This window comes from Molothrus aeneus, chromosome 2, assembly GCF_037042795.1.
Source record: "Molothrus aeneus isolate 106 chromosome 2, BPBGC_Maene_1.0, whole genome shotgun sequence".
Lineage (NCBI taxonomy): Eukaryota > Metazoa > Chordata > Aves > Passeriformes > Icteridae > Molothrus > Molothrus aeneus.
Genome location: NC_089647.1, coordinates 30,222,944 through 30,246,444, shown reverse-complemented (window position 1 = coordinate 30,246,444; position 23,501 = coordinate 30,222,944). Strand labels below are relative to the sequence as shown.

The 23,501-nt window shown below is 44.3% G+C and overlaps 1 protein-coding gene across 1 annotated transcript in view; it reads right to left on the bottom strand.

Annotated features, from left to right (window-relative positions):
• Positions 1 to 14,249, bottom strand: part of MYO7A (myosin VIIA) — a 79,542-nt gene extending 65,293 nt beyond the window's left edge. Inside the window, exon 1 of the mRNA XM_066572293.1 lies at positions 14,199 to 14,249. Coding sequence (XP_066428390.1) covers positions 14,199 to 14,216 — 18 coding nt within the window. The 5' untranslated portion in view covers positions 14,217 to 14,249. The remainder of the gene's footprint in view (positions 1 to 14,198) is intronic.
• Positions 14,250 to 23,501: the final 9,252 nt, after the last annotated feature.

Below are 23,501 nucleotides of genomic sequence, written 5' to 3'. Positions count from 1 at the left end.
ATCTGTGGGCTGTACCTCTGACTACTGACATAAATCAACCTGTTTGTGCATTTATGCAGTTGGTTTTTTTTCTTATGGAAACAGACACAGTCACATATCCAGGTTTCTAGAGCTGAGTCCTTTACTCCCTTCCTGCTCATCTTTGAAGAAAAATATCCTTAGTGCACATGAGACCAGGGCAAACATAGAGTGTTCCCCCAGTTCCAAATTTCAGTGTGATTTAGAGAGCAGATTGAAATCCAAATGTACTGGTGCACTGCAGCTGATTATGCCAGTTAGGACATGCAGCAGACAGTCACCTGAAGCCTTCAGGCAGTAGAATGGCTGTGCTCTACTAAAACCACACCTATCATCACCTCTAGATATCACCTGTCTGATTCAGTTCAGCTCTCAATTACACAGGTGTGCCCTGCTCAGTTTAATGGAGCTCCTCCTGGATTCACAGCTGTGCGACCCAAGGGGAGACCCAGGAATGCTCATTGCTATTCTTTGCACTCATCTTTAGTTGTGCATTTGCCACTATCATCAGGAAGAGGTAGAAAAGAGAGAAAAAGCTTGCATTTCTGCTTGATAACAAATGATAATGCAGAGGAGAAGCACACATGCTGGTAGCTGGTAATGCTAATAATATTCCTGTTTCAAAGAAGATTCCATTCACAATTTCTTGTAGCACATCAGGCACCAGCTGTCAGCCAAGGTAATGAGCTACACACAAAGGCTTCCTGAAGCAAGGGGAGAGACACAAGAGGAGTTGTTAAATAATTCAATAATTGATGCACTGCTTACTCACCCTGTAACTCCTATACTGACAGGAGTGAAAAAAAACACCCACAAATGTGGCACTCATACCAACATTTCCCCATTTAGTGTTGAGGGATAGTCAAAGGCTCTGGGAGCAAAAATTATAGATTTAGTCGGATTTACCAGGGTGCAATCTAGTGTGGTGTAATGAGGCTCAGCTCCCAGTGATGCTTGACCTCTTCCCTGGCTTTTGGCAAGGAGCTTGTTGTTGACTGTTTGGGACCTCTTGGCTCAGGAGAGGAGTTTAAGTATGCAGACAAACATGGAGATAGAAGATTTAATCCTCGACTCTTACGGCATTACAGCCACGGGTGAAGTGGAGAATCCGGCAATCCGTTGATGCTACAAGCAGATTAGGCTGTCCTCGGGTGTCACCCACCCAAAAGCCGTGCCAGAGCCCTGCCTATCAGGTCTCATACAAAAAGCTGATGGATGCTGCTTGGGATGTGATTGAAAAATCTGCTAAGATGCAGAAGTGGAACAGGAAATGAAGACTGAGCCTTTTAGCCTCATGGCCGGGTCCTGTCCTAAATGCAAATGGACAAAATCCAAATGAAGACAACAGAGCAATCATAAGAAGTCCAAATCTGGAAAACCAGATTGAAGGAAAATAAGAACAGGAGGAATCAGAAGGGGAGCACTTTAGGATGGTAGCACATAGTTCAGTACTGTTTGACCATGACATATTCCTTCAGGTCCTAGGAGGAGTAAGAGGTTGCTGCGTACCACTCTGGGAACTTTCAGATCCACCCTAAACCTGCAAGGAACAGTCAGCCCATACCCCCAGAGAACCAAGGGTGCAGCTGAATCTTTCTTTAGTTTGCAATAGCTGGCATGATCGAAACTCCTTGCCCTTACCCATCCAGAATGAAATACTTTGGATATTTTTCTATAAATTAATGTTGTTCTATATGTCAAGTTTTAGGAAGATGGTACTAAGGGAATGCCATCTCCTTCTCTAAGCATAGTTTGGGAGGGGTTCCAACAGGTCCCTAAGGTTGGATGATACCACTCAGCTATCTGTTCCCATCCCTGTGATGGTACCAAGCCCTGTAGTGCAGTAAATACACCTTAAGGATGAGATGCCACCAGAGGGACCAGCTCGAGGAGTGCACCCATGGGAACCTTCTGAGGTTCAATAAGGCTGAGAGCAAGGTCCTGCACCCAGGCCAGGGGATAAAGGGATTGAGAGCAACACTGAGAGGACAGGATGGATGAGAAACTGGACATGCCCCAACAATGTGCACTGGCAACCCAGAATTCCAACTGCATCCTGGGCTGCATCCCCAGCAGCGTGGCCAGCAGGCCAAGGAAGGGGGTTCTTTCACCTCACCTCCATTCTGGTAAAACCCCACCTAATCTGGGGCCCCCAACATAAGAAGGACAGGGACCTGTTGGAGTGAGAACAGAGGAGGCCTGACAATGCTGAGAAGGCTGGAAAACCTCTGCTATGGAGACAAACTGAGAGAGTTGGGATGTTCAGTCGGCAGAAAAGAAGGTTCCAGGAAGACCTTAGAGCCTCTACATTACCTAAAGAAGATCCAAGAGGAAGCTGGAAAGGGACTTTTGACAAGGGCATGTAGTCATATGACAAGGGGGAATGGCTTCAAGTTGAAGTAGGGTTGATTTAGGCTACAAGAAAGCTGGGGACAAACTTTTTAGCAGGAAAAGGGGGTAATGGTTTTAAACTAAAGAAGAGAGATTTATATTAGATGTTAGGAAGAAGTTAATTTACATTGAGGGTGGTGAAACACTGGTACAGATTGCCCAGAAAGGTGGTGGATGGTCCACCCCTGGAAGTTTTCAAAATCAGGTTGGACAGCACTTTGTGCCACTTGATCCAGTTGAAGATGTGTGTGCTTGTTGCAGGGGCTCTGGACTAGATCAGCCTTAAAGAATCTGTGATTTTTCCTTTGATTTGATCCCCAGTGGACTAGCTCCAGGCATTAACCCAGTAGCAATATTTTCAAGTGTTTCTGCAAAGTGTTTTGCTGGTTTAGTCCCTAACTCCCCAGGCAAAAAGCAAAGCCCCTGTGCAGGAGCAGAGAGAGCAGCAAGAACACAGAGCTGGCAGCATGGCAGGGGAGTGGAGCTGCTGCCTGTGAGGTATCTGCTGTGGCAGCACTGAGCAGAGCTGATGGATGCTCTGCCACACTCAGGGATGAGCTTTATTCCCTGGATGAAGGCAGAGAACTGTTTGATTTGATTCATGAAAGCAGAATCCCAGCTGATGAGCATGAGAGCTGCAGAACTGTGTAACAGATGGAGGTAAATAGGTATGTCTACAAAACATTTTTCTGCCTCTGAGGCATACAGCCTTTTCAAGATCACAATGATTCACAGAAAGGATAGTTTGAATTACATTGTACAGTACTGATTAAGGGGGAAAATAATAAAAAAGAAGATGATACACAGAAATGTAAATTGGAAAGGATATTTCTAATCCTGGCTCTTGCAGACTGTTCAAAGAAGCCTAAAAACAACCACATGAATTTAATTGTTTTGGCTGATTTTATTCCTTTGGAAAAAGAATATTTTTCCACCATCTGTGATAAAAATATCTTTTACTTTTCACACACAACCTGTCAAATTGTGTTTCAGAGTTTTAGCTTTATCTTGCATGCTGGGGGAAGATGCTTTCTGCTTAATTTCTTTACTTCAGGCTCTCCTTTGCTCCTCCCTGCATTTTCACCACCTCACTGAGACCTAGTCTACAATTAGTTCTTGTGTACTACATAGATGTGGGACTTTTGTAAACTGCACAGCAATTCCTGCTTGAACAAAGATGCAGACTTAGTACAAATAAGTGCTTAATCATACTGCAAATATATTATTTTCCTTTCCTATATAGTAGTAGTCCATACTTATGTAAATGCAATTTTCCTAGCAGAAATGTGTCTGTGCTAAGGGTCTGAATTAGCCAAAGTCACACTGATCTGTCTAGACAAACCCTACTACTTAAATATAATATCTAATATTAGGAAATATTCTTTCATTGCCACACCAGATCTGAGCAGATCTGCCCTTTCTGCACACCATCCATGCTTACCCACTGAGGGCTGTGATGATTACTGAGGAGACTGAGGGCTTCTGGAGGGAGGTTAGTTTGCAGCTCAGAGAGTAGCATCCTGAGGGAGTTTTTGATGTGACTGCAGAAAGGAGAAGCTGACTACTCCAAGGATGTGTTTGAAAAGCATCCCTGAGAAGAATGGAGGTCAGGAGAAAGCATAACTGAAAACAAACAAACCCTGCTTGACATGCTTGTGATGCAATTCAAAACATCTCAACATTGCTCTTTGTTCCTTAGGTGCCAGCTACAAAGGAGCAGAGATGCTGCAATACAAGTAGCATCCTTTCAAAAGGAGAAAAGACACTCCAAGATGTAAAAAACCTCGGTTTAAATCAGGAAAAAATTCTTGACAGTGAGGGTGGTGAGGCACTGGAAGAGGTTGCCCAGTGAAGGTGTGGCAGACCCAAACCCAGGAGTGTTGAAGGCCAGGTTGGGTGGGGCTTTGAGCAACCTGATCCTGTGGAAGGTGTCCCTGTCCATTGAAGGGGATTGTAATGAGATGATCTTTGGGGTTCCTTCCAAGCCAAACCATTCTATGATACTATGATTCTATGAAAAAGTCTTGAGAACATGAAGCACATGGTTCTTTTTTCATAATAAAATAGAAAACAAAAGAATTCTGTGAGTACCTACCAGAACCCAGAAAAATCTGTATTTCATTGCTTGCTGTATGGTTCTGAAGACTCCAGAGTTGCCTCATACAAGATCACCTTGAAAAGGAAACTCAGAGCAATTTGCTAATTGCAACCACTTGCCTGGATTCTTCAATCCCTCTGCCTATGGTATTGGAAAAACGAACCAAAGTGCTGGTGGGGGGCCCCTCTGAAGGAGGAGGTGGACCAGCCGCAGAACTGCACAGAACAATACCAGCCCCATCTGCTGTAACTCTCTGGAATTACCAAATGCACCAGGAGACTTGTTTCTGATGATTTCTCCATGGGTTTTAATTAAACTTTGATGCTAATAGTATATGAAATTCCAGAAGGCTCTCGAATAATGGAGAGACCACAGAGGACAACCTGGCTCATTAAGAGTCTGAAGGGACCAGTTGGCAAGTTCAGCTAGACAAACCCTAGAGGCTGCAAACAGAGGTGGAGTTGAGTTTTTAGGCTAGCACAAGATGATAGAGATTGAGACAACCATCACTGGTCACATCACACCTGCAGTTGCCAGACCCAGCTGAGACAGTCGACTTGTTGGATCAGGACACACACAGATGTGCACTGTGGATGCCTTCAAACTGTGATCTTGGAACAGCTCTACAGCTAATGGTTTAGAGCTTGTTGGGCACACACTGAAGAGACCTTGCCTTCAGAAAGCGACCATCAACCAGACATCAGTCCTTTTTACACACATGAACCCAGAAACCTGTTTCAAAATCCAAGTCTGGCCAAATAATCCCAGCCACTGCAAACAAAGCAATAGTTATAGTTTGGAAAATGAAGTTGGACCTATGTCTTACATGAAGTTTTTAAGGAATGGTGGCTGGTAAGATTGCCAGTTGGATAAGACTTTCATACAGGCATCCTGAATTCTAGTAGCTGTAAAATTGAAACCACAAAAGAAGTAAGCTCAGCATTTTGGCTCAGCAAATAATTCCTGTAGTTTTGGTACTTCTTCTATTCCTCATAGATATGTTATTACATGGACAGTCCATTCTGCATGTGCTGCACAAGGGGGATATGGCCTCCAAAACCCATTTTGAGAAAGGTTTCATTACAAATAAGTTTTGTTAAATGTTACTCCTGGAACCAAAGTTTGGTTTGGCTAGGGGCTTTTCAGGGAGCCTAGTATGGCATAGAGGCTTGTTCAGAAACTGGCAACTAATGGGTACTCATGTGCATACCCAAATCATGTGAAGAGAAATTAATTCATGTGAGTAATACTCATCAATTTTATACTTGCTTTGAGAAACTCAGTAATTGCAATACAGCTTTAATTTTGAGGCTGCCAAGAGTATTATCATATAGATATATTAATTAAGCCTATGTTTCAGGAATTAGCTGACAATATCGGCATGGAAATACAGTTAATGCCCCCACTGCATTTTGCTGGAGGCAAACGTTGTTTCATTTCCAGCATCTATGCTATTGGAAAGACTTCCTGTTGGTCTCACACCTAATCTAGCAATTTTATGGGGTAAAGAGGCAGTAAAATGCCCTCACAAAGTGATTTGTAGATCATGAAAATGCAGTGTGTGACCTTAAGAGTCATTTGCCAGCAATGGTGCTGACAATAAAACGCCTGGCTGGCTGGTAGGGGATGCACATAAATTGCTCACATTGCATTTGCACGGGCTGCACAAAAGGCCCCTGAGTCACGGTGGGCAAATCACTGTCCCACACAGGTGTTTTTCCTAACCTTAAAACCAAGCATCATTTGGTTCTTTCCTCAGCACGCAGGATAAGCCAACCTCTTCTTCTCCTGGGCTCTACTAAAGTGGCTCTGAGGAAAGGATGGAGGACATCTACTTTTTGGTAGAAGAGCTGGGAGGGAGCAATACTACCAGGATGCAAGTGGCATTGCTTCAGGCAGGACATGCAAATGGGTGTGCCAGGTTAAGGCACACCAAAGGACCACCTCTGGAACCATCTTGCTTTCTCCAGTGGCCCATGAGGTTTCCTAGGGCAGAGTGGGACAGGTTGGATGAGATACTTCTTTAAAATACTCTTCCGGTCCAAAATAAAGGGGATATCAAACTCAGGGGTGGGAAGGCTCAGAAAATGGCCATGGAGGTGGATGAGAAGTAAGGACATTGTACAAGTGCTTGGAAGGGAGATGCACTAGGGACTGCTAACTAAATAAGTCACATCAGGCTTGGGAAATAACCAAGCTGAAAAGACAGAGGTGAAGGCCAGGAAATTAGCTGAAGGCTAGGAAAATATTTTGGGGAAATAACAGTGTATGCTTACTAGTCTCTTGGTGTTCAGCTACAGTCATTTTGGATACAGAATGCCAAGTGGGACAGACCTGGGTCTGAACAAATCTGAACATTTGATATATATTCCCAACTTCAGCCCACTTTAACTCTTTTAAGAATTTTATAATTGTTTCTGTTCAGGAACAGAAGTTCTTATAATTTACAGCTGGTGAAGTTTTCGCCTTTCACAAAAATTGCCTTAAGGAGGATGAAATCCTTGTAAACTTTTAAGACTGACCTTTGCCCAGTGCAAGAAAGCAGTTGGTTTCCTTTGCCAAAGTCACCTCCCTTGTGCCACCTCCCAGACAGGACTGATTTGTGAAGCAGAGAAGAAAAGGACTGATCCACCATCATATCACCTTCCCATGTTTGTAAAACTTATCCATGTGGGTATGGCCAACGGGAAAGGACAATTTCCTTACACTGCAACACGGATGCACAGCCCCTGCACAAGCAGTACTGCTGAACACTAGAGCAATATCTGTAAATATATCCAGGAGTAGCAAAATAGAAATGCTAAAATATCAGAATACAAATTCCTAAATCTCAGTCCACACTAACTCATCTCATTCCTCCATTGTCGAAAGCTCCAGCAGAAGTATCTAAAGTGGCAGCTGGCTCACTGGCCTGTCTCAGGTTATTTCCCTCCCACTACTGAATTTTCTTTGTTCTTCAATAGATTTTGAATTCTTTCTCAGAAGTCTCCTTATATGAATTCAAGCAAACATCTAAATTATCTTACTATTTTGGCTATATTTATGAACCAACTCAAAATAGATTTACTCTTCAAAAATTCTCACTATAAATTTTCCTTAGAGATTACAATTTCACCAAAACCTGTAATGCAACAGGAAAAACAAAGCCTTTAGGGAAAACACTTGCATTTCGCTAAAGTCTGACATGGAGAGTATAATTTTGATGTTCTTATTGGAATTCCGTCTCCAAATTCAGCTTTTAATTTCAATGGAACTATTTTATTTATACACCAGGAAATGACATCCTGACAGATATTCTCTATACCCCCATCTCAACTTTCTCCCAAGAAAGAAACGCCATATTTCGATTTGTGCTATTTGAAAAGGCCTGTTATTGCTTTTTCTCCCCTGGGCCGCAGGAGATGTGCTCAGCCTCTTGAACCTGATTGCAAAAGCCAGAGCTAAGTGGGTTTCTTTAGGAAAATAGCTGTCAAGTCTACTCTGTGCTAGCAAATGATGGTGTGTCTTGAAAAGGGAATGAATTTTACACCATAAGAGCCAAATCTTTCAGTGGTGTACATCAGAGTAATTCCACAGAAGTGTCTGTAACCCCAAATCCACGAAATGTTGAGGGTTCCCTTTTTAATTCCTTGCTGTCAAATGTTTTCCAATCTTGCAAGAGGAATTTGATGAAGAGGAAGGTTGCCTCGAACAGGGAGAGACACCAGCCTGCTACACAGCCTTTTGTACAGGAGAAGACAGCAAGCATGGTCCCACTGAGGATGTCACATCACAAACACTCCTTCCAGCAGACATGTCTCCTTAAATGTCTACCTTTTACTCAAATCCCTCCAATTGTCAGTCCCTATATATCCCACCTAAGAACCGACCTGAGTAAAAAGAACTGTAAAAAAAAATCATAACTTACATAAAAGATATTTAAAAGTACATGTGAATGATATGATTTTTGTGACATTATGGACAAGATTGACCAGATAACAGCTGTCTCACTCATCTGGGACAGAGTGGAGGGCAGAGGCAGGTGGGTATGAGGGCAGGGGGATGGGATGGGATGGGATGGGATGGGATGGGATGGGATGGGATGGGATGGGATGGGATGGGACGGGACATGAGGTCCTTTGCTCTGCTGCTTTCACAGCTGGGATGAAGATGCTTCCTCCCATTAAGAACAGTAATCAGAGGCTCCACAGCTGGATGACCAAGGGAAATCAAAACTTGTGTTGATCCTTAGCAGCCGGATAAGATGTAGACTGGATGAGAGGGAAGGATTTCTGATCTCCCTCCCCAAACCTCACTCCTGAAAAAAGGGATTTCTGATCTCCCTCCCCAAACCTCACTCCTGAAAAAAGGTACTGCCAGCTGGTGCAGTATGGCCAGGTGAGGTCCAAGATTCAAAACAGGATTTTTTTTTTACAGAAAACATGTAAATACAGTGAGAATTCTTCAGGGTCAGGTTATAGAATCATTTAGGTTGGACAGGACCCTTAAGATCATCAACTCCAATTGTTAACCTTACACTCTAAACCATGTTCCCATCATCCCAGTGGGGGGATGATGACCCCACCACTGTCCTGGGCAGCCTATTCCAGTGCTTATGGTGAGGGAATTTTTTCCTAATATCCAATCTCCAGTCCCCTGGTACAACTTGAGGCTATGATGAGTTGGAGGGTTTAAGAGAAAGGCACAGTTTAAGGAGCTGAATTCCTCTCTTCTTGCTCCAGATGACAGGTCTCAGCAAGTTAAATGCATCTTTGAGGGCTTTGACAATCATGAGGAAGTTACCATCAAGTAAGACAAGATGATATATAAGCTATTCTGCAAGAGCTCTCTCTGGGGAAACATGCGGCCCCAAGACTGGGTCAAGGTAAAATTTATTATTGAGTACTTTGAAGTTTCCTATACCCTCAAATGAATGTCCCATTGGCTGGGTATTTTGTTACTACCTCTTAAAAAAGCAATACTAAACTCAGCTGCACGTACAATAACTCTCACTCCAAGCCTTCTCTGTATAATTCAAATAGATGAAGGTTTCAGTGCATACATTTCAGGGAAGCTGGATCCTGGGGGTTTGCCTGAGGTATCAAGAAGCAGGAATGAGTGCCTTTCAGACAGGCTCTCTCAGAAGGTATCTCCATTCCAGGGCTGAGATTGCTTGCTCTACCTTTATTTGACATCACACAATTTATATTCCACAGCCATAGCGCCACAAGAACATCTCCCCAGCCTGCAGCTTCATTTTCAGCACACAGCAACCCCAGCACTTTAATTGTCCCATAAACGTGATGGAAAGGATTTGATGCAAAGAGCTGTTAAAATGCCAAATGTCTTGAGCACTGCAACTAATGAATGGCTCCCAACGATTCATGTTTCAATCTATATGCAAATGTGCCCTTTGGTTGGCTTGTGCTGGACTTTTCACTGCTGCATTACAGCTATCCAGGGAAGCCTCAGACTCATAGATCAGACAGATACAAGGCATAAATGGGAGAAGACTTAAATTATTCAGTGTTTATGAGAAAGAGAATCCAAACAGCAGAGTTACACTTTGCTTTTTATAATAACATGATTACAGATGAGCCCCAAGCAGACCTACAAAATCATTGTTTTTCTCCCCCACCCCTTCCTCCTTGCTAGCAAAATACACAGCACAATAAATCACTTGGCAAAGCTGAATGTGTGCTCAAAACAGTGTATGTCAGCTCCAGGTAAAGCCAGTGCTCACATAGCCCAAGTGGAAGATGTCTGTGAAAGATTTCAAAATCTGGTCTCTGCTATTCTTACCCCCAGCACAGGAAAACATCTCCTGGAGCATCTGGCAGTCACATCTATTTCTGCTCATTTACAAACTGCACAAATCTCCTTCACCTGCATTGCAATGTGCAATTCTGGTCTTAACAAGAAGAAATTAAGCTGGAGAAATTAACTGAAGAAAGGGCTGCTGCCATCAGTGGTGGACTGCAAAGTTTGTTTTAAAAGGCTGAGGGAAAAAGGTTTTGTAGGATTTTGGTCAATTCCAAGGGTACAAAAGTAAACTGTAACTCTGTACACAAACACCGAGAAATGGGAAAAAGGAGAAAGGACAATTTTATCCAAAGGCCATTCCTGACACGAGAGCAGGAAGCCACAAATATCCTCCAAAACCAGAAATATGAAGATATTAAGGATCATCTTGTTCATGTAGGCTTTGTGGGGTCTAAAGCTGAAGCTGTACTGCAGACTTTATATTCAAAGAAATGCCAGAGGTATCACAGGAATTGCAGAGTGGGTAGGAGCAAGGAAACTGTGAGACTTTGGCATTGCCCCCCAAGAGTCACCTCCCCAGCAGCTCTGACAAGCCAGGAGAGCAGAGCTGAAGTCTCTGACCAAGCCTTGGCTCCTGCAAAGTTTCAAAATAGTTGGAACAACTTCCTTGTTTTTCTGTTGAACTAAAAAGAACTTTATAGTGTGAGGCATCCACTGTGGTTGATCCCTCAGGACCTTAATATCTGGCTGAACTTTGGTTTCCTTTATCTGCTTGGATTAGGTCTCCACTGTTTCTCTTAGCTCTTATTTCCACTCTTCTCCCTCTAATTGCAGGAGCAGGTTAGGGAGACACTAAGAATGGGAGAAACCTGCAACAGCAGCAGTGCTCTTCATGCGGTCTGGACACAGTCAGGTGCCTACAGTAACACAGATACAGTAATCTGAAAAGTCTAGCTTAATGGATGAGATTAGCAGGATCACAGAATATCCTGCATAAGGATCATCCAGTCAAACCCCTGATGCAAAACTGAGTCCTCCACAAAATACTTAGATTTTGCAGCATGTTTTATTCCCCAGCAGATAAATGGGTTTGATTTCTGTTGGGCTGGCCCAGACACAGCAAATTTGCAGCACCTTGGATTTAAGAGTTGGCTATGGGAGTGTTGCCTACAAGAGTGAGAAGAAGGAGCTGGCAACAAGAGCCATGCAGCAAGCAGCAGCCTGTTGCCATTTGCCACCAGGAGAGCCCTTTTCCAAGCCAGGCTGTGGGCAGGACCACCACACCCTCCCTGTCTCCAGTCCAGCTCCAAAATCATCTCTACATTAAGTAACAGAGGGAACGTGCATGAATGAGCTGCTGCTGTGCTGTGGAGCCAAACTTACTTGTCAGGCTGCCAAGGCAGGAATTCAGGCAGCCCTCCTTTTCTATCTTCCCTTTCTTTGTGCATGGAAATGGACTTGTCACTAGTAATTTGCTAGTGACTAAAGCTGATAAGTTTGGCTCCCTGCAAGCCCCTGCTGGGGAACAATATTGGCTTTTCTTTTGGATTACTGGGTGGAAGATACAGGGCAGGCAGAAAGCTCTGTGTGCTTTCTCCTCCTCGCTGGAGCTGTGTGCTGCCCTCGCTGCTCAGTTCTCCCTAAGGGAGCTCCTGGTATGAATTGTTCTGATGGGAGAATGGAAGAGAAACAGCATCACAGGCTCATCTTCAAAATTCCTGGATTTATAGCTGGGTGGAAACCAAGCAGTAAGGGCCAAATGCTCTGTGCTTATCTATCCCAGGTGATGATTTGGGGTTTTGTTTGACCTTGCTGGAGAAAGTTTTCAGGGGAAAAGGGGTAGGATGGCAGGACTGAAAGCATGTTGTGCATATTCAAGAATGAGAAAAAAAAAAAAAGACAAAGAGAAAGCTCCTCGGAAAGTAAGGAAAGTAATACTTCATGTGGTCATGAACCACATAGATGTATTTCCAAAATCTTATAGCAAAACTGATGGAGGCAAAATAAGAATATTGCTGCTATTTGTAATTAAGCATCACATAAAGAGCAGTATTTAGGGCAATAGAGAGCGAAGCGTTTCCTGCGTGACTCAGAAAGGACCTTTTGATGGGACACAAACTGATGTGATTTCATAAAGGCCTGTACCTGCTAACAACTCGGTAATCTTACTTCATTATGGAGGGGTCCTTGCTCACCTTATCCACGCTGCAGAGATGTTTGCAGTAAGCAATAAATTCAACCCAAACCTATTTCTCTGATATTTCTGAGCAACTGCCTGGCATCTGAACACACAGGGAGAGTGCCCAGAATTATACAGAAGCATGCTGCAGCCTTGCCTAGACAAGACGCTTTGTTTTTAGATAATGAGCAAGGTGCTCAATTTTGATTAAAGCTCCACAAAGGGTGAATTCAGACTGGTACAGAAGACTACACAGAGGGGTAAACTCCAGAGAGTGACATGACAGACAGCCTGGAGTGATACCATCCTAGACAGAGTTGTAGCAGGGTATTTCTCAGCTGCTATGCTGACCTTTTTGCCTAATTTGTTTTAATTTCCACACCCATTTTCCTTGGCACCACTAACTGCATCAGCCAGTTTGTGCACGGAGCCAATGCCTTGGAGCCTTTGGAAGGAGGACCAAGCTTCTACACACCCCTACCAAAGTACAGCCTGTTTTTGTTGGGCTCAGGTTCCAGCAGGTTGGGGAAATGCTATAAAAAGCATTTCAGTTGTTCCACAAGATCTCTGGTATTCCTTCCACTCAAAGCTATCTTCAGTGCTTTGTGTCACTGCTGTAAACTGAAGCTATGTGAGCTCCTTCAAAGGTCCAGTGCTTTCTGCTGGACAAAAGCAAATTTACCAAGCAAGACAAAGAATTCAATCTAAATTCTTGGGTAGATTTGCTCCATTGAATCAATGTTTGACTGTGTTGACAAATGCACTCGAGTCTCTGCAGCCCCAACCCAGGATACGTGGTGGGACTATCAGTCCTCCCCAGGTGAGACACAGGAATGAGAAGCTAAGAGTGAGACATGTTAACCCCAGACAAAGGGAAAACACTACAATATGAAGCCCTAAATTATTGCAGAATCTACATGAGATCTGCTACACAACTTAATTCTTCAATTGACAGAATCACAGAATGGTTTGGGTCTGAAGAGACTTCAAGGATCTTCTTGTTCCAATCCCCTGCCATGGGCAGGGACACCTTCCACTAGACCAGACTGCTCAAAGCCCCATCCAACCTTCCTTTGAACACTTCCAGGGATGGGGCAGCTTCTCTGGGCAACCTGTGCCAGTGCCTCTCCACTCTCACAGAAAAGAATTTCTTCATAATATTTCATCTAAGCCTGTCTTCTCAGTTTAAAAGGACTTCCCTGGTCCCATCACTGCTGGCCAATATAAAAGCTGCTCTCCTGTATTACAAGCTCCCTTTAGGTACTGCAAGGTGATATAAGGTCTTTCTGGAGCCTTCTCCTTCTCAACCCCAACTCTCTCAGACTGTCTTCATATCAGAGGTGCTCCATCCTTCAATTTATTTTAAATGTGCAAAAAGACTCTATTTCTAAACAACCAAAGGAGAATTGTTCCTGGAAACTGAAAATCAGTTTTTGACTAGATCCTGTTTTAAGTCAGGCAGTAAGTTATTTTATTCTCCTGCATGTCCAGGATTCACATGCAGCTTTTGGGCCATCCCAGATGAGAAAATAGAAGTGGAACATTGTACGAGGTTAATCTGGACTACACACACAGAGTAATGATTTCCTCTAAGCCAATCAAGGATTAAGGCTAATGAGTATCTCTGCATCTTGTAACAGTCCTTTTAGGGAAATAAGAAAGGACAAAAATAACCTGACTTGACCCGTTCCCTCCAAAAATATATTTTTATTAGTGCCTGTGGTGATGGAGTAAAACTAGAGAAGTTGAAGACTGGAATGATTCACTTACCTGTCGTAGAATGACCATGGTTCCTGTATAAACACATCAGCAATCACCAGGAAAGGACCTAAATCAAAAGAAGTCAGCAATTAATGACTCTCCCCTGACTCAAGAGACCCAGCTTGTAGACTGTCCCAGCCCTACAGCACTTCCACAGCCCTAGGTGTGGAAGAGAGCTGGTAGCACTGAAACTCCCAATGCTTTCGTAATATTAATTCCAGACAGTGAGAGACAATCCTCTAAATACATCCAGATTAATGCTGGCACCATGGTGAATGAGACTGGGACTGCAGGTCACTTATGCAAGTAATATTTTGTAAACTGAGTCCTAGAAAGTTATCCAAGGATTAACCCAGCAAACACACTGATACTGATTTATTACGTGTGTCTTTGGATCCTGTGGTATGAACTAAAGCATGCGGAGGCGGGGAGTACTGTCCTTAACACGTGACATGGCTGGATGGGTTTTCATCTCTCCATCCAAACTGCTTTCAAGAGAGGAAAGAAAATATCAAGTCCCCTAGCACAGCCTGAAACTAAGACCTGGATTGGATGGAGTATTCCCACTCTCTGCTCCAGCTGTTGTGCAAATTGTATCTTTGTGGGATTTACATGGGAATGTCCCATGCTGCTCCTGAGTTTGTGCTTGCTGCTCTAGTGCCATTTCACAGCTCCCAAAATTAAGTGTGTTGGGGTGTTGGGTTTGGATGAATGAAAAATGCTTTCAAAGAATTGAATTTCTGCAGCTTTTAATCTCTGAGTCATCCTTGCTACATGGCAATCAATAATAGTTGTATTTATGGTGTGGAATGTTTTCCAGCATAGTAAAAATACTCATGCCTTAAAAAGCAGGGGAAAAGGCACTCGATCTCAGAGACACAATTCCCACAGGACACTGGACATTGAAGGCTGATGAAGGATAATCTTGCAGGACACAAGATATTTCCATTCACGGAGGCAAAATAATCTGGACTCATCATAAAAACTTAAGTACTGTGTTTCAAGTTTTAGACATAATTTTCATTTTTATGCTCCCCCCCCTAAAAAGCAAACATTTCTCAGGGGGATGGGAGGGAGAAGTCTTTCCACCCTCCCCGCAATTGTCTCCAAGTGGGATGTCCCAAAGAGACAGACTCAGTCTCACAAAAAAAAGGTACAATAATGTCCCATGCCAGTGTCTCTACACACTTTCCTCATGGCAAGGAAAGTGATCTCTCTTCCCCACCAGCAGCAACTGCTTGCATTCCATTCAGCAAGGTACAGACTTGGCCTTTGGTGCTGATCCTGCTGGCTGAATTTCCTGTAGCCTCTCAGATGCAGTGGGAAACAGGTGTTCCCATGCTAGCGAGAAAGACAGGATTTATCTCCATTAGCTCCTGCAGAGACTGTAAAGGCCCAACAGAATTTCCAGTTGTTCCCTTTTCCTCACCAGGCTGCCTGCACCACCTCTACATTTTCACAGACCACACATACAAAGTAGATAACTACCCCACTGAAATTTGTAGGCTTTTGCCATCCAAGTGCCTTCAACCACTTTAATGAAAACATCCATTTGCTAAAACCATCTACATGATCCACAAACACTCTGCATTGCCTGGGAAAGGAACTGGTGTCCTAAGAGCAGCCAAGGCATCACTGTTTTTTTAGGAAATATTCACTAGGCAAACTTTGGCCACAGGCCATATTTAATGAATTAATTTTGCTTTTCCTAGAAGGTAGATGAATGGTGGAAAATCACGTACACACTTTAATAACTGAAAGGCTGTCAGGCACTTTTCCTAATTCTAAGATTGAACCTTCTCTGTAGCACTTTAAATGATTACTCTTCTCTTTAATTCACATGGATTGAAAATAACTTTCTAACTCAGCCAAGTAGTGAGCCCTGAGGCAGACTGCCTAGGGATGCTGAAGAGTCTGTTCCACTGGGAATAGTCAGTGAAATCATAGCCAGGCCCAGAGCAGGCACTGTGGCAGGTTCTTCAGAGGTCTGTACATGATCATCATGTTGAACTCTGGAGCAGGCAGCTGGATAGCAGCTGGAGTTCCCTGGCTGAAGGACATCTGCTATGGACAAGTCATCTAGTAGTTCCTTTCCTCCCTTTTCCTCTCTGAAAAACAGAGATCTCACCCAACAAGGGAGCTCCTAAATACCCCAGACATAAACTTTATGCTAATCAGCCAAGTGACCTAGGTGAGCTGACCCCACTGGGTGTCCACATTGCAAAAACCATGCATGGGACATCTATTCCAACAGGTTGGGCTAAAGCCACAAGTTCACACCTCAGAACTGCTCCTTCAGTTTCTGCCCTGCTGCTGCTGAAGCACAGTACTTTTCCATGGTTATGTGGGTTCCCAGCATTAAAACAACCCAGTGTGTTGACATCCTGCTTAGCCTGGCCTGTGGTGATGCTGAATAATCTTCCAAAACTTGTGCCAGGTTTGGAAGAGTATTTACATACCAAATCCACTCTGATTTTAAATAGGACCCTGGTACCCTGAATCTTTTGTGGGTTATTTTTATTTTCTGAAGGTGTAGCCTCAGCTTAATCTTGTTCAGTGCATTCTGTCCCTTCATGATGCCTTTGCAAGAGAGGTTGTAGACAAGAGACAGTCAGCTTTCTCTATGGCTTGCTCAGCAGGGAACACCCCAAAGGGGAAGGGGCAGACTCCCCTGCCTGTTCTTCCCACAGGGATCAGTAAGAAGGATTGGGCTTGTCTGAGCACCAGAGAGATCAGGGGCCTACTAATTCAGGCGGGCCCTGGTGGAACAAAACAGCCATCTGGACCCTCTGACCCTCGCTGGCAGGTGAGTACAGCACTTCAATCTCAATCCTGGGAGAAGCTCTACAGATGGTCTGGGAAATGAGCTGGGCTAAAAAAACATACCCAGCACCTCTCCCAAATCACTCATATGTAACACAAGGGCACAGAGACAACCCTCTGGAAAGTGTATTTTTGTAAACATTTTGCAGCTTTCTGGCCATCACTGGTTGAGCATCATCTGAACTGAGCATCTGAGGGAGGCAGTGGGGGGAGGCTGAAGGGGCTTTCAACTACATCTGGATGCAGAGTGATGTGTGACACAGAACTATACATGCCACTTGCTTGCAAGCTGTGGTCAACAGAAGCCAAGGAGTGCTTCAGTAAGAGGTCTGCACCACAGTGATCTCGACTGTGGCTTTCCTGGTTCTGAAGAGATCCTCAATACAAAAGGAACCCGACAGAGTTTGACTCTGGAGGGAGGAAGTCTGAGGAACCTGGACAAAGCCATTGTCCTGCAATTGCAAAGAAGGGGGTTGCTACTCTAATCTCTTTAACTGGCACTTCTGTGCCCCTTCTTGGCACTTCAGCACTGCAGTCCAACCACATGACCGGCCATACTTCCTGGGGGATCACTCCACTGTGCTAATCCTCCAGAGCACATGCTTATTAAGCATTGGTCAGAAGAAATTCAGCCATTTCACTCTAAATGTAAAATCGATTCCTTTCTCCTGAAGTTCTGCACCCTAAATGATTTTCCTAAATGGAAGTGCAGTGAACAAAGAGAATAATTAATTTATGGGTGTGTGCATTCAAATTCAATGCCTATCCCCAACTGTACCCATCTTGGTGTAGAGCCTGTATCTTGGAGAACACCTTGTGCACTTCAAATTGTAAAAAACCCAGAATTTCATTCAGCTTGTGTCCACTTCAATTGACTGGCAGAAACGTGTGTCACCTTAGCTGCACAAAGAGATTTAACATGTCACTGCTCTCTGCACACTACTGCTTTCACCTCCTGCCCTCCTGCAAGGGATCTGAGAAGGATTAAGGATTTTCCAGCATATTTTACTGTTCATCTGAGAAATGGTGAATAAAAAAGGTCAGACCTACACCCTCCGAGACAAGCACCTTTGTCCTTACTAAAACCAGGATTACAATCAGGAAGGAAAACAATGGCTCTTGATCGCGGTTAAGCTTACAAACCCCGCCCGTCTTTGGGATCTCTAACTGTGGGTGACAGTGAGCAGAAAGGAGGAAAGCAATGTTCCTACATACTACTCCTCCTAGTCTTTGTCCATCTGGAAGCTGGCATGGTTGGGAAGCTATGACAGTTTGTATTTTTGCAGTCTTCCTGGAGCCCTGAATGGGAAGCAGGGCTTTCAGGTCAGAAGGCCTCAGTCTGAAAATGGCAGCTATTCATCTTCTCCTTGACTATCAGGAATCTTCCTTGCTAGCTTGATCAACGAGCAAGCTCTCAACAGAGACAATCCACTGCTTCTCTAGGTAATTAGCTCCAGCTCAAACAATTCTTAGTGTTAGAAATTATTTAAGTATTTTGTCCTAGAGTCTCATCCTCTCTATTTGCCTTCAGCTTCTCACCTGAGGCAGTCAGAGCTTACCAACTACAACTGACCACATAAATGGGCCTACGTGGAGGGTTTTGGCTGGTCTAGTGGAAGGTGTCCCTGCCCATGGCAAAGGGATTGAAACTAGATGATCTTTAAGGTCCTTTTCAACCCAACCCAATCCATGACTCCATGATGCTCCCCATTTCTCCAATCTGAGCTTTGGACTAAGTGTTACAGTAGCGGCCGTTCACTTGCACCTTCCCTTCCTGTAGCACAAGTATCTTCATACTTGCAAGAAGAAATTGTCTTTTCTAACTCCTCCAGAAAAATAAAATCCAGCCTGCTGGTTTTGCTACCCATTATCTCCTTTAATGTGGAGAAAAGGTGCATTCCCATGGAAAGCAACGATATTGCCTGGAGGGCAATAAAAAGCAATGGGAATTCACCCAGAGCATTCACTGTTTTGTTTTTTTTTACACATAGGACAGCACACCCTGAGCTTTTGCTAGTGAGCAAACAGTACAAGATCTTATGGCGGGGATGTGGGGACATGGCAAGCACCACCTGGCCACATGTTGCCTGCCACGGTGCTGAGAAAGTTCCCTTATTTATGCCTTAATTGCCGCCTCCGCACAGACGGATCAGCTTGGGGTCATGCTGACAAATGATGTGAGGAATGCCAGGAAGCTCTCACCTCAGCAAGGCAGGTCACAATAGCAATAAGCTGCAGAAAACATTGGAATTACCATTGCTCATGTGAGTGGTGCATCCATGACACAGCCTGCCTTCAGGCTCTGCCTGCACTGTGAGCAGCACAGAGCCTGTTTACCTGGAAAAGCTCTGACCCAAATTCAGTGAAGGTCAAGAAAAGCCTTCCCTACAGCTTTTGCATCAGAACTTGAGTGATTACCAGACTCCCAGTGAATGCTGGTCTCAGGAGAGGAATAGCTGCTTTAACAAGAGGTGTGTTTTAGTGTAAAGAATTACCTGCCTGTCAGCTGCAAATCCATCTTCACAGACAACCGAGGGAAAAAGACAAATTCAAGCAAAACTGCAAGCTGACATGTAAAGGCAAACCTGATAGGAGGGTGGGTAAAGAGCCCCTGGGAAGCCCTGGATCCTCAGAAGGGCTCCTTGGTGTGCAGTACTGTGCAACTAAACAATGGCCTGCAAGGGCTCTTTTAGGAGATATGCAGCTTTTTCTCCAGCTATTACTGCAACACTCAGCCTTACAATGATGAAAGGCACAGGATTAGTGCTAATTAGATTTGAGGGTACTCCCTGTCAGGCTTCTCCTTCTCGTGGGCGGATGCTGTTCGCAGGGAAGACCTGGTGTCTTTAATTGTGGTGGGGTTTTTTTGGCTAGTTTGTTTGTTTTGTGTTTTACAAAAAAGGGATGTTCCAGAAATCCTACAGATCTGGAATCTCCAAACCCATAAAATCCCAGCTACTTGGAGAAAAAACAACCTTTCCGGCACAAAAGAACACAGAGAACCTGTTAATCAATTAGCCAAATAACTACAGGATGAAAAGACCACAGGTGCCAAAGTAGCTTTCTGTAATAAAATAGCCCAGCAGAGGAGCAGCCTTGCTGCATTACATATACAGATACTTTGCATTTCTGCACATTAGGGCTTTTTTTCTTCTGTGCAAGCAGCTCCAGGAAGAAAGTGCAGTGCTACTGCACACAGCAGCCTGTCATTCTGCAAGTGCAACTGAAACCCAGGGAAATGATGCTCGTAACTGAAACCTCCAATAAACAGGGTGTCATCTACACAACATGAGTGACAGACGAGCGTCAGGGGCTGTGCAGTAGGTAGCGCTTCCAGCCAAAGATTTCAGTACCCAAAAATAGGGTATGATTTTCAACAGACCCTGGGTAGAGAATAACAATATGAAAAATGTGGCTTCTCTCTGAAAACCAAGCATTTATATACCATGTGCTGAGCTCTCCTCATTGGTCAGGCTGACTATGGATCAGCTAAAAATGCAAACAATGTTGTTTCTTTTGACTCAGCTAAAAATCTCAACAACCAGATCCCCAGCAGTATCAAATGATTGAGATAAAATGACTTGGGTTGAAACTGCTGATTTCCACAAGCTGGGAAATGTGGCACCATGAAATGCTGAGGTGGTGATCTCTGCTGAGACTGTGAAGGGTTTGAAAAGAAGCAAAGGAAAGCAATGTGATTCTCTGTGCCTTCCTCCATCAAGAGCTGCAGCACTAATCAGAGCCTGTGATGACACCTCCAGGCTGTGCCATACAGTTTCCTTTCGCAAAGCACTGCACTGGTCAGTGAAAGGACCATGGAGACTCATACTCCAGCTGAAGGGTCTCAGAGCTTTTTTAGAAACACAAAACAGTTTGAGATGGAAGGGACATTTAAAGGTCATCTGGTCCAAATCCCTTGCCACAGGCAGAGACACCTTCCTCTAGATCAGGTTGCTAAAAGCTCCATCCAACTTAACATGGAATACTTCCAGCAATGGGGCATTGATCACTTCTCTGGGCACCTGTTCCAGTGCCTTACCATCCTCATTGTAAGAAATTTCTCTCTTATCTAGTCTAAATAAATTCTCCTTCAGCTTCAAGCCATTTCCCCTTGTGCTATCACTACATCCCTTTGTCCAAAGTCCCTCTCCAGCTCTCTTGTACCCCCTTTCACTACTGGAAAGGGCTATAACGTCTCCCAAGAACCTTCTCTTCTCCAAACTGGACAAACCCAAATCTCTCCTCTGAGCCTGTCACAGGAGAGGTGCTCCAGTCCTCTGAGTATCTTCATGGACCTCTGTGGTCCATTTGATCCTCTGCTTTGTCACTACCAATCTCCAAACCGAGTGACCCAAACTCTTTCATATTTCAGGTGAGGACAATACAGACAGCTCCCCAGAGAGGCTGACACCCCCTGTGTGTTTAGCTATGTTGGGGGTGCATTCTGAGCTCTACTCTATGACTACCTGAGATGTAGCCAGGTGGGCCCTCTGCTTCTTCTCCCAGGCAAACAGTGACAGGACAAGGGGACATAGTCTTAAACTGTGCCAGGGAAGGTTCAGGTTGGTATCAGGAAGAATTTCTTCACAGAAAGGGTGTTTAGACATTGGAATGGGCTGCTCAAGGAGGTGGTGGAGCCACCATCCCTGGAGGTGTTTATGGAAGGACTGGGTATGGCACTCAGTACCACAGTCTATTGACATGGTGGTGTTCAGTCACAGGCTGGACTTGATCTCAGAGGTTTTCCAACCAAATTGATTCTGTTATTCTGTACAAGAGGACAACTCTCTGAGTTGACACCATGTCTCAAAAGGTGATAAACTAGCTAACTCAAAAAACTAACCCCAAAACACTGCAGACCTCAGGATGTGATTTTAAGCAGAACTCAGGACAGAAGCAAATTTCCACAAAGCCAAGAGCCTGCTTTGTGATGCACTCACTACCTAGGGATGGGAGAAAGCAATGCCTGAACATTTCCTTGCCTCCTCCTGGCCATGCCACTGATCAGAGGAGAGCTGGGAGCAAATACTTGTCACTGTGTTTATCCACACAAGCCTGGGGACCATGCAGTAAGAAAGAAGAAAGCAAATCCTAGAATGGGAGCCCATTAGCGAATCTCTCTGTTGTGGCTCTATGCCTCACATCAGCACCCACCCTTCCCTCTCCCATGACAGTGCCGTCTTTAGGTGTCTTTGTGGTTCTCAACCTTTTCTTTTCATGCTCCAAGTCCCATCTGACACCCAAAGTGGGATTTAGCTGTTTATATGCAGACACTGGGTTTGAGCAAGTCAACAAGATTGGAAGGGTGAAGGGTCTGGAGCACAAGTCTGAAAAGGAGCAGCCAAGGCAACTGGGGGTGTTTAGCCTGGAGGAAAGGAGGCTCGGGGGTGACCTTTTCTCTCTTTGCAGTTCCCTGAAAAGAAATTGTAGCCAGGTGTGGGGTTGGTCACTTCTTCCTAGTAGCAAGCAACAGCACAACAGGAAATGGCCTCAAGTTGTACCAGGGGAGGTTTAAACTGAATATTAGGAAAAAAAAATCATTGAAAGGGTTTTCAGTGAAAACCCAGGGCAGGGGCAGTGGTAGAATTACCATCCCTATAAGTGTTCAAAAGGCATGTGGATAGAGCATTTAGGAACATGGCTTAATGGTGAACGTGGCAGTGCTGGGTTAATGGTTGGATGGAATTGATGATCTTAGAGATCTTTTCCAACCTGAATGTTTCTATGATTCTCTAAGATCACCTCCATGACTATGGGGATACACTAGCGCTTCCAAGGCCCAATTAATTCCATCTGTCAGGATTATTTATCTCCACAGACTACAGAAGAAGCCTGAGGTGACTGGTTTCATTTTTGTGTCCCCTCCTTTCTCACATCCCTGAGCAGCTGTGAATACGAAAAAAGACCACTTAGCTGACTCTGAGGGTTTGATCCCCAAACCTCTATTTGGAGGGTTTTGGTAGCAGTGCCATGGAAAGAGACACCTCAACTGAACAAGTCCCAGCCAAAATGTTACATTAAAGCAAGAAATCTCAGAAAACTCCCCCCTCTGGAAAGTCAGAGAATTGATAACGTAGTAGCCTCTGTTCATCTGAGAGTGGTCAGGAAACGGACATCAATTTTTTAAGCCTTCAGCAGGAAGTTCAATAGATTTGCCCTGCATTCAATCTCCTTGAAAAGTCCAGCAGGTAGAGGAGCTGAACAAAAGACCTGACCTTTTCTCCCTTACTGAGCTTTCGCACAGCCTGAGCAGAACAATGGACCGCGGCGGCATCCGATCCCGACTCTGCACAGAGCACTCAGCACAGCCTCCTGAGGAGGGCAATTTCCTTTTGTGCACCAGCCTCTGCCGCCCATTGAGTATTTTTCAACTGCCACAATAATTAATCAAATAAAGTATCCTTTTGCAAGGAGGTCAGGTGTAATTTCAGCATAATCCAGAAACAGCAGGCTGAGTTGATCTAGGGAAAATGCTGCACTTGCAGGTTG